Source organism: Argopecten irradians, chromosome 2 (assembly GCF_041381155.1).
Source record: "Argopecten irradians isolate NY chromosome 2, Ai_NY, whole genome shotgun sequence".
Taxonomy (NCBI): Eukaryota; Metazoa; Mollusca; class Bivalvia; order Pectinida; family Pectinidae; genus Argopecten; species Argopecten irradians.
Window position 1 is genome coordinate 3,284,440 of NC_091135.1, and position 13,839 is coordinate 3,298,278.

Below are 13,839 nucleotides of genomic sequence, written 5' to 3' on the forward strand. Positions count from 1 at the left end.
TTAATTACTATACATTTATATATAAATTACTTATATTACCGTATATAACATTTAAACAGATTGAAAAATGGTTTTAAACAAAAAGGAAGCTGAAGTACAGAGGCTGTTTAGTGGGACATTGCAGTTGTTGAATAAAAAGAGTTTTGACCAACACAAAATTATGTTTTTCATGTTTTTAATACTTGTACATGTGTATCTGCTTGCTCAATAGTTAGTAGATGGGATCGACAGCTGAGACATCAGGACTGGGACACAACTGGACAGGACAAGACAAAACAGGCAGAACTAACTACATCGGTAACACTATATGTCTGTCCCCTCACTTATACATACATGTATCTTATACAAATAATATTGAACACAAACAGCAGTTCCAATCTTTTGAATCTTTGAATCTTTGAATATTTTGGAGTCCTATTGCACATATAAACATGAACAGATATATACACGTTGGAAGAAAAAGCACTTCAAATTGCCCACCACCACTAAAAATATTCTCCTTAGTTAGTCTTATACAATACATGTATTATAAAGTCATGGATACGTTTTACCGTTTCAAAAGACTGGCTACGGTAAATTTCACCGGGATCATGACATCATTCAATTTGGTGGCCACGGTAAATTTCACCGGGAACATGACATCATTCAATTTGGGTCAAGGTTTACACATGGACAAAACTGATTTACTGCATGTGTCAGTGTGTTAAAAACTTTAACCAATAAAGCTGTATAAAAGTACTCTGGTAAACTTTGCCACAACCACTTTTTTATATAGCACTAACAATATCTTAACTGTCCACAGCTAAAAGGGTCCAGATTGGTAGGGTTTACAGTTATTGGGTCCCATTTAAGGATCTGTCGATGATGGTTGATCATATGACAGGCACATCAAGCTGAATACTGTGGCGGGGGCCCAGGATACTTTGGAGGATCTTCTGATGAATATACACCTTGAGGATGACCTTGGGGATGACCTTGCTGAGGATGACCTTGGGGATGACCTTGCTGAGGATAACCTTGGGGATGACCTTGCTGAGGATAAACTTGGGGATGACCTTGCTGAGGATAACCTTGAGGATGACCTTGCTGAGGATAACCTTGAGGATGACCTTGCTGAGGATGACCTTGCTGAGGATAACCTTGCTGTGCCATTGGCCTTTGTGGAGGATATAGTTGCATCGGCTGACCTTGTGGGTACGGTGGGGCTTGAGGAGCTGGGGTCTGGATAGTGACAGTTCGAGTCACTCCGGACAGGAATGTTACAGGGAGGTCACTGAACTCTTGTTCTTCATCAATGCACTTTATTTTCCTGTGAGTCTACAATTAAAAAAAACATTCCCGTTTTCATTTGTTCAAATGGTAATTGAACAATATAAAATTGTTACCCACATTTGAAATATTTTGACCATTTCGATAAACAAAGCAGAATGTGTTTCTACAGGCCTCAATCTTCAGAGTCCTTGGAATCTACACCACGATGCTTCAACTCACCACATAGCAGGGCCCTCCACATACAAGCCACAATGGAAAGCAGCAACAGATACACAGCAGGGAAGTACAGCATTCTAATGGTGTCGAGTAATTGGTCACCCAAACTGTCATGTGACCATTGTCATCGTTAGAGCGACTGTCACAAAACAAGACCTGGCTGTCGACAATTCCACTATACCACTGCTTCATGCTTGGTCCGAAATCCAGCTGTAAAGTATAAGAGGCTCCAATCAAAGTGGTAAACCAACAGTGTTATATGGATGTAGGAGGAGTATACTATAACAAGTCTCGATACACTAATTACAGGTAGCTCTATGTGTATAACATGTACAGATGAAAAGCTCCTAAACAAGAAGAAATAAAGTGGTTATGACATCTAACGTTAACTTCCACCAGTATCTTTATCTGGGATACAGGAACTAGGCAAGGTTTTTTTTCCCAACATCCTTATGTTTATAAATGACCCTATCATTGTTAGCATTAGGAATTATTATAAGATAAACAAACCAGAAGCTACAGATGTAGTAGTACATTTGAAAATGTATAGAAAGAGACGGATTGTATTTGGCTACCCAAGAGTGGATTAAATGGTGAAGCTTCATTGTAGTCCACCGATATCAATGATCTTAATATACAATTATTTTTTACTTTGGTGAAAAAATCTGTTTTTTCAAGGTTATATTATATATAACGACATGCACTTCCATCTGAAAATTAACGGAAAACAGAATTCCTAAATAAAGTAGCTGATGAAAATAATATCCTCTTACCTTCAGACAAAAGTTCTTCCCTTCCTGCATGTACTGCATGGCCTGTGTTAGCTTGTGAGTCATAAGTTCCCTTATCCGAGGATGTCTTGTGTTGACCAATACAGCAAATTCATCTGTACATGAAAAACAAGCGGAAGCTGAATTAGACAGAGAACGAACTGATTGTATTAGCGGAAGCGGTGCTGCCCCAAAAAGTATGAATTAAAATGCCACATTTTAAAATACACATAAATATCTCAATTTTAATTCTGCAATTCCATCTGTAGTAGATTTACTAGGCTAAGTATATATATATACGTAGATTTACCACTTGTCTACTAATCTAGAATATTAAAATCACCACCAAAATAAATAATATGATAATACTTTTTGTCTCTTTGACATGTACTGGTATGTTAGATTCCTAATTTTCAATCTAGGGGGAGATAATCTAGTATCATTACTCTGCTGAGACGACTTATGAACTGGTGGTCATTTGATACCAAGTAGAATCACACGTGAGATAGTAATAAAAACTTGATATACACTAGAGCCACTGGAAGAAGACGAGGTCCCAGGTCATAAAATGGTTGTCAGATGAAAACAAGAGATCCCAGAGGGATCTTGGCGCCCACCAAAGAATGATCTATGTTTGACAAACAAAAGAGGGATCTTTTCTCTGCTTTTCAAACTTTTCCTACAGCTGTACATATTACTACATATGAAATTTGAGAAAGATCCTTTGAGTACTTTCTGAGCAATAGTGGTAACAAGCTTCAACTATCAAAATCTAAGATGGCAGCCTATCGGCCATCTTGTTCATCGATCGCTCTCAAAATACAATGCACAACTAGACCCCTAGGGGAATCTGCAAATGCAATTTGAGACAGATTCCTTCAGTACTTGAGAAATAGCGGTATCAAACTTCAATTGTCAAAATCCAAGATGGGGTCCTGTCGACCATCTTCTTCAATGATCGGTATAAAAGTGCAATATGCATAACCAGGAACCTAGGGGAACCAGCACACGAAATTTGAGACAGACCCCTTCAGTACTTTCTGAGTAATAGCGGTAACAAACTTTAACTATCAAAATCCAAGATGGCTGCCTGGCGGCCATTTTGTTGACAGATTTGTCCCAAAATGCAATATGCACAACTAGGGCCCTAGGGGAACCTATATATGAAATTTGAGAAAGATCTCTCCAGTACTTTCTGAGAAATAGCGGTAACAAGAATTGTTAATGGACGGAAGGACGGACGGACGGACCACGGACAAAAAGCGATTTGAATAGCCCACCATCTGATGATGTTGGGCTAAAAACAGCCCATCTCGAGTATGATGTACCTATTCCACATGCAGCTACAAGCAGACCGTACCGACCCTCTGTGACTAGGGCTACCATGAATATTTGTCTGCAGACCATGCCTACCCTCTTTAACTAGAGCTACCATGAATATTTGTCCGCAGACCATGCCTACCCTCTGTGACTAGGGCTACCATGAATATTTGTCTGCAGACCGTACCGACCCTCTTTAACAAGAGCTACCATGAATATTTGTCCGCAGACCATGACTACCCTCTGTGACTAGGGTTACCATGAATAATTGTCTGCAGACCGTACCGAACCTCTGTAACAAGAGCTACCATGAATATTTGTCCGCAGACCATGCCTACCCTCTGTGACTAGGGCTACCATGAATATTTGTCTGCACACCGTGCCTACCCTCTGTGACTACAGCTACCATGAATATTTGTCTGCAGACCGTGCCTACACTCTGCGACTACAGCTACCATGAATATTTGTCTGCAGACCGTGCCTACACTCTGTGACTACAGCTACCATGAATATTTGTCTGCAGACCATGCCTACCCTCTGTGACTACAGCTACCATGAATATTTGTCTGCAGATCTAGACCGTGCCTACACTCTGTGACTACAGCTACCATGAATATTTGTCTTCAAACGGTGGTCAATATTGGCATCTATATTTTATGTATTGTTAATCCTGACCGGTTGAGTCCTTGTATTATAAATTTTATGAATCGTATATTGCTATTTGATATACATATATTTGTAATAATTATATCACATACTTTTCCACATCTTGCGAACCCTGACTGCCACATAGTGGTCGGTGCGCTGGTGTTCCACCTTTATATGAAACAGGATTGGCATATTGAGCAGATCATTGGTCAGACGATGTAGTTCTTCTACGCTTTTGACTGTCAGCTCACTACAATACCAAACATTAATTTTTTGACATATAAATGGGTCAGGGGAGATAACTCTTTTGCCGTTAGAAATACTTTATTTACCTGGCATATTTCTATTTAGTAACAGTTTAAACAATGGATTAACTGCTGCGCTCTCAGATAGGCTTTGCCTAAAATCATATTACCGTAATCTACTAATACGGGGGTTTCGAGATCCCAAAACGACGTGGGTAAAGTACAATTTACCATTGATTAGTCCCACCACCTAGTGATTATTATGCCATCATTTAACGTGAGTTTCTCGACGTCATAATCACCGGAAGGTGGGACTAATCTACGGTAAATTGTACTTTACCCACGTCTTTTTGGGATCTTGAAACCCCCCTATTGAGCTTCGATACCTGGTTGCTGTCAATCCAGTCGACCAGAACTGTACTCCCCTGACCAGGAATCGAACCCAGATCCACAATGTGAAATTCTACAGCTCTACTGACTGACCCAAAGAAGCATACTCCCCAGCTGATTATGAGTGACATTTAATTTGTGTACTACTCTTTTTACAGATATTAATATTTAATTTAATTTTTGATATTTTTGCATACTACCAATTTGTATAATAACTGAATTTTACAAGTTATACTGACATTTCTATTGGTTGAAAGTTTGAGGTTAGACTGAAAGAATTGAACGTCAAGTATTATAATAATGTTTTCACGAAGAAAATTCATAGAAAATTTTAAAAGCTGTGATCATTGGCTATGATATCAATGTGCCACAATATAATTTATTTTATTGAAAATGTCAGTAAAAGCAATAAAAATTTATGTGTATTAGCTTGTACTTCACTAAATCATTCATTAATCATTAATTCAAATCAAATAAGTATTATTGTCAATCTATACATGTATATCTTTGGGGTTTAATTACATGTATGAAGTCATAGGCAAACAAGAGGCCCAGAGGGCCTGTATCGCTCACCTGGTTTGTTATGCCAAGTAATGATGTGAATACAGGTTCATTGTTTCTTTTCTGAAGGAATTTTAATATTAACCTCTAAATCCCCTATTGGGCCCCAACCCTCCTGCCCCCAGGGGGTCAGAGCTAGTCAGAGCCAAAATTTATACAAGTTCTGTTCCCCTTCCCCCAAGAATATTTATGGCCAAATATGGTCACAATCCAAGCAAAACTCTAGGGCTAATAGCGATTTAAAGGATTTACCTCTATTTCCCCTATTGGGCCCCGCCCCTCCTGCCCCCGGGTGGTCAGAGCCAAAATTTATACAAGTTCTGTTCCCCTTCCCCAAAGAATGTTTCTGGCCAAATTTGGTTACAATTCATGTAGAACTCTATGACTAGTAGCGATTCAAAGAAATTACCTCTATTTCCCCTATTGGGCCCCGCCCTTCCTGCCCCCGGGGGACCAGAGCCAAAAAAAAGTTCTGTTCCCCTTCCACCAAGGATGTTTCTGGCCAAATTTGGTTACAATCCATGCAGAACTCTAGGACAAGTAGTGATTTATAGGATTTACCTCTATTTCCCCTATTGGGCCCCGCCCCTCCTGCCCCTGGGGGGTCAGAGCCAAAATTTATAGAAGTTCTGTTCCCCTTCCCTTAAGGATGTTTGTGGCCAAATTTGGTTACAATCCATGCAGAACTCTAGGACAAGTAGCGATTTATAGGATTTACCTCTATTTCCCCTATTGGGCCCCACCCCTCCTGCCCCCGGGGGGTCAGAGCCAAAATTTATACAAGATCTGTTCCCCTTCCCGTAAGGATGTTTCTGGTCAAATTTGGTTACAATCCATGCAGAACTCTAGGACAAGTAGTGATTTATAGGATTTACCTTTATTTCCCGTATTGGGCCCCGCCCCTCCTGCCCCCGGGGGGTCAGAGCCAAAATTTATACAAGTTCTGTTTCCCTTCCCCCAAGGGTGTTTCTGGCCAAATTTGGTTACAATCCATGCAGAACTCTAGGACAAGTAGCGGTTTATAGGATTTACCTCTATTTCCCCTATTGGGCCCCGCCCCTCCTGCCCCCGGGGGATCAGAGCCAAAATTTATACAAGTTCTGTTCCCTTCCCCCAAGGATGTTTATGGCCAAATTTGGTTACAATACATGCAGAACTCTAGGACAAGTAGCGATTTATAGGATGTACCTCTATTTCCCCTATTGGGCCCCGCCCCTCCTGCCCGGGGGGACCAGAGCCAAAATTTATACAAGTTCTGTTCCCCTTCCCCCATGGATGTTTGTTGCCAAATTTGGTTACAATCCATGCAGAACTCTAGGACAAGTAGCGATTTATAGGATTTACCTCTATTTCCCCTATTAAGCCCCACCCCTCCTGCCCCCGGGGGGGTCAGTGCCAAAATTTATACAAGTTCTGTTCCCCTTCCCCAAAGGATGTTTGTGGCCAAATTTGGTCACAATCCATGCAGAACTCTAGGACAAGTAGCGATTTATAGGATTTACCTCTATTTCCCCTATTGGGCCCCCGCCCCTCCTGCCCCCTAGGACCAGAGCCAAAATTTATACAAACTCAGTTCTTATTCTTAAAAGGATACTGGCCAAATTTGGTTACATTCCATGCAAAACTCTATGACTAGTAGCGATTAAAAGGATTTACCTCTATTTCCCCTATTGGGCCCCACCCCTCTAGCCCCCAGGGGACCAGAGCCAAAATTTATACAAGTTCTGTTCCCCTTCCCGTAAGGATGTTTGTGGCCAAATTTGGTTACAATCCATGCAGAACTCTAGGACAAGTAGCGATTTATAGGATTTACCTCTATTTCCCCTATTGGGCCCCACCCCTCCTGCCCCCGGGGGGTCAGAGCCAAAATTTATACAAGATCTGTTCCCCTTCCCGTAAGGATGTTTCTGGTCAAATTTGGTTACAATCCATGCAGAACTCTAGGACAAGTAGTGATTTATAGGATTTACCTTTATTTCCCGTATTGGGCCCCGCCCCTCCTGCCCCCGGGGGGTCAGAGCCAAAATTTATACAAGTTCTGTTTCCCTTCCCCCAAGGGTGTTTCTGGCCAAATTTGGTTACAATCCATGCAGAACTCTAGGACAAGTAGCGGTTTATAGGATTTACCTCTATTTCCCCTATTGGGCCCCGCCCCTCCTGCCCCCGGGGGATCAGAGCCAAAATTTATACAAGTTCTGTTCCCTTCCCCCAAGGATGTTTATGGCCAAATTTGGTTACAATACATGCAGAACTCTAGGACAAGTAGCAATTTATAGGATGTACCTCTATTTCCCCTATTGGGCCCCGCCCCTCCTGCCCGGGGGGACCAGAGCCAAAATTTATACAAGTTCTGTTCCCCTTCCCCCATGGATGTTTGTGGCCAAATTTGGTTACAATCCATGCAGAACTCTAGGACAAGTAGCGATTTATAGGATTTACCTCTATTTCCCCTATTAAGCCCCACCCCTCCTGCCCCCGGGGGAGTCAGTGCCAAAATTTATACAAGTTCTGTTCCCCTTCCCCAAAGGATGTTTGTGGCCAAATTTGGTCACAATCCATGCAGAACTCTAGGACAAGTAGCGATTTATAGGATTTACCTCTATTTCCCCTATTGGGCCCCCGCCCCTCCTGCCCCCTAGGACCAGAGCCAAAATTTATACAAACTCAGTTCTTATTCTTAAAAGGATACTGGCCAAATTTGGTTACATTCCATGCAAAACTCTATGACTAGTAGCGATTAAAAGGATTTACCTCTATTTCCCCTATTGGGCCCCACCCCTCCAGCCCCCAGGGGACCAGAGCCAAAATTTATACAAGTTCTGTTCCCCTTCCCCAAAGGATGTTTGTGGCCAAATTTGGTTACATTTCATGTAGAACTCTATGACAAGTAGCGATTTAAAGGATTGACCTCTATTTCCCCTATTAGGCCCCGCCCCTCCTGCCCCCGGGGGACCAGAGCCAAAATTTATACAAGTTCTGTTCCCCTTCCCGTAAGGATGTTTCTGGCCAAATTTGGTTACAATCCATGCAGAACTCTAGGACAAGTAGCAATTTATAGGATTTACCTCTATTTCCCATATTGGGCCCCGACCCTCCTGCCCCCAGGGGGTTAGAGCCAAAATTTATACAAGTTCTGTTCCCCTTCCCCTAAGGATGTTTCTGGTCAAATTTGGTTACAATCCATGCAGAACTCTAGGACAAGTAGCGATTTATAGGATGTACCTCTATTTCCCCTATTGGGCCCCGCCCCTCCTGCCCGGGGGGACCAGAGCCAAAATTTATACAAGTTCTGTTCCCCTTCCCCCATGGATGTTTGTGGCCAAATTTGGTTACAATCCATGCAGAACTCTATGACTAGTAGTGATTTATAGGATTTACCTCTATTTCCCCTATTGGGCCCCGCCCCTCCTGCCCCCGGGGGGTCAGAGCCAAAATTTATACAAGTTCTGTTCCCTTCCCTCTTGATGTTTCTGGCCAAATTTGGTTACAATACATGCAGAACTCTAGGACAAGTAGCGATTTATAGGATTTACCTCCTATTTCCCCTATTGGCCCCGCCCCTCCTGCCCGGGGGACCAGAGCCAAAATTTATACAAGTTCTGTTCCCCTTCCCCATGGATGTTTGACCAAATTTGGTTACAATCCATGCAAAACTCTTGACTATAGTGATTTATAGATTTACCTCTATTTCCCCTATTGGGCCCGCCCCTCCTGCCCCCGGGGACCAGAGCCAAAATTTATACAAGTTCTATTCCCCTCCCCCATGATGTTTATGGCCAAATTTGGTTACAATCCATGCAGTTAGCGATTTATAGGATTTAATTTCCCCTATTGGGCCCGCCCTTCCTGCCCGGGGGACCAGAGCCAAAATTTATACAAGTTCTGTTTCCCCTCCCCCATGGATGTTTATGGCCAAATTTGGTTACAATCCAGCAGAACTCTAGGACAAGTAGCGATTTATAGGATTTACCTCTATTTCCCCTATTGGGCCCCGCCCCTCCTGCCCCCGGGGGGTCAGTGCCAAAATTTATACAAGTTCTGTTCACCCTCCCCCAAGGATGTTTGTGGCCAAATTTGGTTACAATCCATGCAGAACTCTATGACTAGTAGTGATTTAAAGGAAATGTTGACGGACGGACGGACGACGGACGGACGGACGGACGGACGGACGGACGGACGACGGACGCCGCGCCATGACATAAGCTCACCGGCCCTTCGGGCCAGGTGAGCTAAAAATGAACGGACATTCTTTTTCGTAGACATTTTAGTTCTACGAAGAATGGCATCTTTTTTGTCTCCGACTTTAAAGTGAATAGTCGGGTAAAGAAAACCAGTCTAAATGCGTTCATTGGCCTTCCAAAAGTTCTCCCATATTAATACGACGGTCAAGTTCTGCCTACGTTTCCCAGTTCTGACCATTGAAATAAAGAAAAGTTGAAAGCATTGAAAGCGAGGCTGCGTGGAAATGTAACCACGGACATAGTCAGCCGGGAGGACATTTTAGGATTCCTATACTTTAAATTAATTTCTTCGTACGCAGACAATTTTTGATGAGAGATTTTATTTTTCTATTTCATAAGAAATTATACTGGATACATTCACACCATTTTTACCGACTTTAGCTATTCTTGCCCGACTGTTCACTTTAAATTCAAAACCCAAAAGATATATATATATTGAGAATAACTAATAATGCTTAAATTTCCTGATTTTACCAACATTTCGATCAACAGTCACTATGAGAATTTTAAGAAGCCTTGGTTCAAAGAGTCAGAACCTTGTCATATCACTTCTCACTATACTATGGCACAGATCCTGATGTAAGATTATCTCCCCTTAAACAAGATTAATTATCTCCCTTTGTTTGAATTATAGAGAGTCGTCTAATCCTGTCGTTATTTATATAAAAAAAAAAAACAAATTTAATTATAGAATAGGGCTAATAATCAACTCAAATCTTAATGAAATAAGATACAATCAGAATCATAACTTATAAGATAATGGTTATTTATTTCAAAATATCAGATACATTTTTTGTCGGTTCGTGCACATGGCCATGTATAGTCTCTATGTGAAAAATAGCCAGAAATACATATAAATGTTTATTTATATGTATTTTTGGCTATTTTGTCATATAGAGACTATACATGGCCCTGTGGTTCGTGTGACGGCACCAACCTGAGTTTGTGACTGATCAGAGCGCCTGACATGTCGAAAACTTTGTTGGAATGATGAGACACATCACCGGGGCGAACTGTTGATTCGAACTGGTTGTACAAAAGTGGTGGACAAGCTTGAAACTGCGACCATAACATCGCAGTGTACGGCGGCAGACCGCTGGGTTCCACTGCCTCGGTAGCCATTTTTGTTGGAGAAGCTCGATCGAGTCCTTTCTTCTTTTAAATCGCGAACGCGTACGGTTGTTACTGTTATATGATTGTAGTGTTACTTTCCACCATCCACAAAAATCTAGTTACACAAACATGTCGCAATATGTCGATTTCTGTCCATCGGTATTGTTGTTTGGGTTTTTCCAGTGTGTACAAGGACTTCCGGCTTGGGCGAGGTCCATTAAAGGTGAATATTGAAACATGACAGTGTTCAGAAATAATGAAAAAAAATACTGTAGGCCTATACGTTTCAGTTAGAAATCTTAGTTTTACGTAATCTATTTTCATTTAAACGCTATAGCTAGGCTCTACCCCGGGATAAATGATATAATCAACCACTACAAATCCCATTGGGGCCTCCTTCGCATCAAACTACTCTATGGTAAGCCGTTTGGTGTTTTTTTGGCAATAAGGCTGTTCAGACTAGACTACCCATTATAAAAATAATTTACTTATCTACAACTGGATTTTTTCAGCTTAAGTTGAATAAGGAAAATTTAATTGCATTATAACTTTTTTTCTGCTTTTAAGTCAAAAAGATTTTTATTTACTGAACTCAGAGATTTAAATATAATTATACTATTTAAATCTCTGCTTAACTGAAAACAAGAGATAATGCAAAAAACCTTTTTTAACTTAAGTTGAAATCTTTTTAACTTAAGCTAAAATCTCACAAATCATCTGGAATGATAAGTCTTTTTAACTTAGACCACACTTTACTTTCGTACCACTGTATAATATCTTGTTAAAAAAAAATGAATAGATCGTCCGAAAATCATTTAATTTTTCTAAATAACTTAAATATTTGTGAAAAAATTCATTTTGAATACTAACGCTATATAATGTACATGTATTTAATCGACAATGTTTAACCACACAGGTGACATTGGAACGGGACAGTTACTTCATGGGAAGTAGGAATACATTCCAAGTGCATCCACTTACTACAAGAATCGCACTTTGCCCAGTCTAGCTCTCTGCAGCCAACCGTGTATTCTCCTAAGCAAATAAAACAAGTTTTGTCCAGAACATTTTCTTTCTTTAGACGTCGTTTTTTGTTTGCTTTTTTCTCTTCTTTTACGGCTTTACTCAGGTTTTCGTTTGTGTTGTCTTTCTTCCTTTGCTTTCATTTTCTCTTCTTTTAATTCTTTTGCTTTTTGTTTTTCCTGTATAACCTCGTTACTTGTTAATAAACGATGGCTTGTAACAGACTTTTTTGCGGAAGTTTTCTTCACCGGCGTTGGCAACCTGAAAAGGTTCTCAATGTCATCATACACTGTATCCCCAAAGTTTAAGTTTTCCTTTTCATCCGTTTCAAGTACAGAAACTGTACCGGTTGTTAGTGCCTGTAACAAAGGTTCAATGTCCGAGACGGGGATATTGAGTCCTTCAACACAAGGAGAAGCTATCGGCGACGAAGCCGAGATGGGATCTATTCCAGAAACCTGTGGTGGAAAGTCGGGAGTCTGAGATATTGCTTCTTGTGATGCTATAGCCGAGCCAGGTACTACTGTTCGAGTCACAAAAGGTGGAGGAGGTAGCGCGGTACTTTCAGCAGGGGAACTGTTCAATGATGTGTCAGCGGAGCATCCATCTTCGAGTTGGCTTTGATTAGACAATGGTGTATCGTACACCGACGACGGGAGGAAAGCTGAAGTAGGGATCTGGGAACCATCCACTGGATACAAACCACAGACTTTGAAGCCCTTCGTTATATTAGCAGTTGTCATTGCTGCTGTCCATGCCCCGTTAAACAGGCGAGGCCAAGATGCCTTATTAACCACATGGTTTGGATTTGCAGCAAGGAATTCTGAACAAAGCCGATTGTAGGCTTTGTTGAAGGGACCAAATACCGTTCTGTCCAGTGGTTGTAAAACATGTGTACAGTGAGGGGGTAATGCCATAATGTGGATGTTTTCCTGTTTAGCTTTTTCCAATAGAGAAAGAACTTCATGTGAAGAATGGGAGTCCATTATCAACAATTGGGGTCGTTCAGGACCACAGTTCTTTAGGAAAACATTAGTGAACCACTCATCACCAAGGATATCGCACATCCATGCTTTGTTTTGATAAGTCCATAGAGTACCCTCAGGGGCGTCTACAGTATTAAAAGTCTGTAAACATTTTCGGGTTTTTCCTTTGGCAACACATAGTGGTGGCATAGCTTTGCCGGTGGCATTGATACAGGCTAGAATGGTCACATTTTCCCTTGAATTGCTTGTTCTGCTTTGTAAAGTCCTGGTCCCTTTCTTGGTACAGACATTACTTGGTGAATGCTCAAATTGCTTGCCTGTTTCGTCAGCATTCCAAACAAGATGCGGTTTGTTTTGTAAATTCAGCCCAGTGACAACTTTATTTAGATCAGCAAAGAAGCTGTCAATGACGGGTTTGTTTAACATTCTGACTCGAGATGTTGACAGCCTCTCTGGTTTACGGAGTACTAATTCAGGGTGCCTTCGTTTCAAACCTCGCCACCAGTCATCCCCTGGTACATTTTTCTGCAGCGGAATCTGAGCAGATTGGCATAGACGGGCCGTTTTTAATATCAGCTGGGATTTAGAAATTCCGAAGCCTTTGTCAGCTGCGCTGATGACTTTTGATACCAGGGCTTCCTCTATTTTGGGAGCCAAGTACGGTTTCCTCCCGGGCCTAGCTCCGCACTCGATCCGCCCAGAAACATGGTCAATCAATGTAGTTTTCGGGACTGCATACTTCTTAGAAGCCTTCCTAAGACTAAGGTGTCCATTGCGCACTGCCGAAACCGCTGATTCTAGTGCCTCTGCTGTGTAACGCATATAGATATTTTTCGATTTTCGTGGCATATTGACCTGCAATGAAAATCATTAAATGGTTTATATTATATAGTTCTACCAAAAACCATTAACAGTTTTACCGTGTCTTAGTCTTAGAATGATTTCAAATATTTGAAGTAGATCTACTCACCGTATGGTAACGACACCAGAAATAAGTAAGATTGTCGTTTTTATCTGCATTGTGGGATGTGTTTTGGATCCTGATGTTCCTTTA

The 13,839-nt window shown here is 41.3% G+C and overlaps 2 protein-coding genes across 2 annotated transcripts; both read right to left on the reverse strand.

The window, feature by feature from the left end:
- Positions 1-225: 225 nt before the first annotated feature.
- LOC138314158 (uncharacterized) lies at positions 226-10,974 on the reverse strand. The gene is made up of 5 exons (XM_069254333.1): positions 10,601-10,974; positions 4,337-4,476; positions 2,262-2,374; positions 1,492-1,698; positions 226-1,317 (listed from the first exon to the last, which is right to left on the reverse strand). The coding sequence occupies exons 1-5, from the start codon at positions 10,783-10,785 to the stop codon at positions 889-891; spliced, it is 1,074 nt and encodes a 357-aa protein (XP_069110434.1). The 5' UTR covers positions 10,786-10,974; the 3' UTR covers positions 226-888.
- A 923-nt stretch (positions 10,975-11,897) lies between these two features.
- LOC138313562 (tigger transposable element-derived protein 6-like) lies at positions 11,898-13,634 on the reverse strand. The gene has a single exon (XM_069253957.1). The coding sequence runs from the start codon at positions 13,632-13,634 to the stop codon at positions 11,898-11,900; it is 1,737 nt and encodes a 578-aa protein (XP_069110058.1).
- Positions 13,635-13,839: the final 205 nt, after the last annotated feature.

Coding starts and splice junctions, on each gene's coding strand:
- LOC138314158 (XM_069254333.1), bottom strand. CDS start 10,785: ATGGCTACCGAGGCAGTGGAACCCAGCGGTCTGCCGCCGTACACTGCG. Junction 4,477..10,600: donor CTGATCAGTCACAAACTCAG/GTTGGTGCCGTC, acceptor TTGGTATTGTAG/TGAGCTGACAGTCAAAAGCG. Junction 1,318..1,491: donor GTGGAGGGCCCTGCTATGTG/GTGAGTTGAAGC, acceptor TTTTAATTGTAG/ACTCACAGGAAAATAAAGTG.
- LOC138313562 (XM_069253957.1), bottom strand. CDS start 13,634: ATGCCACGAAAATCGAAAAATATCTATATGCGTTACACAGCAGAGGCA.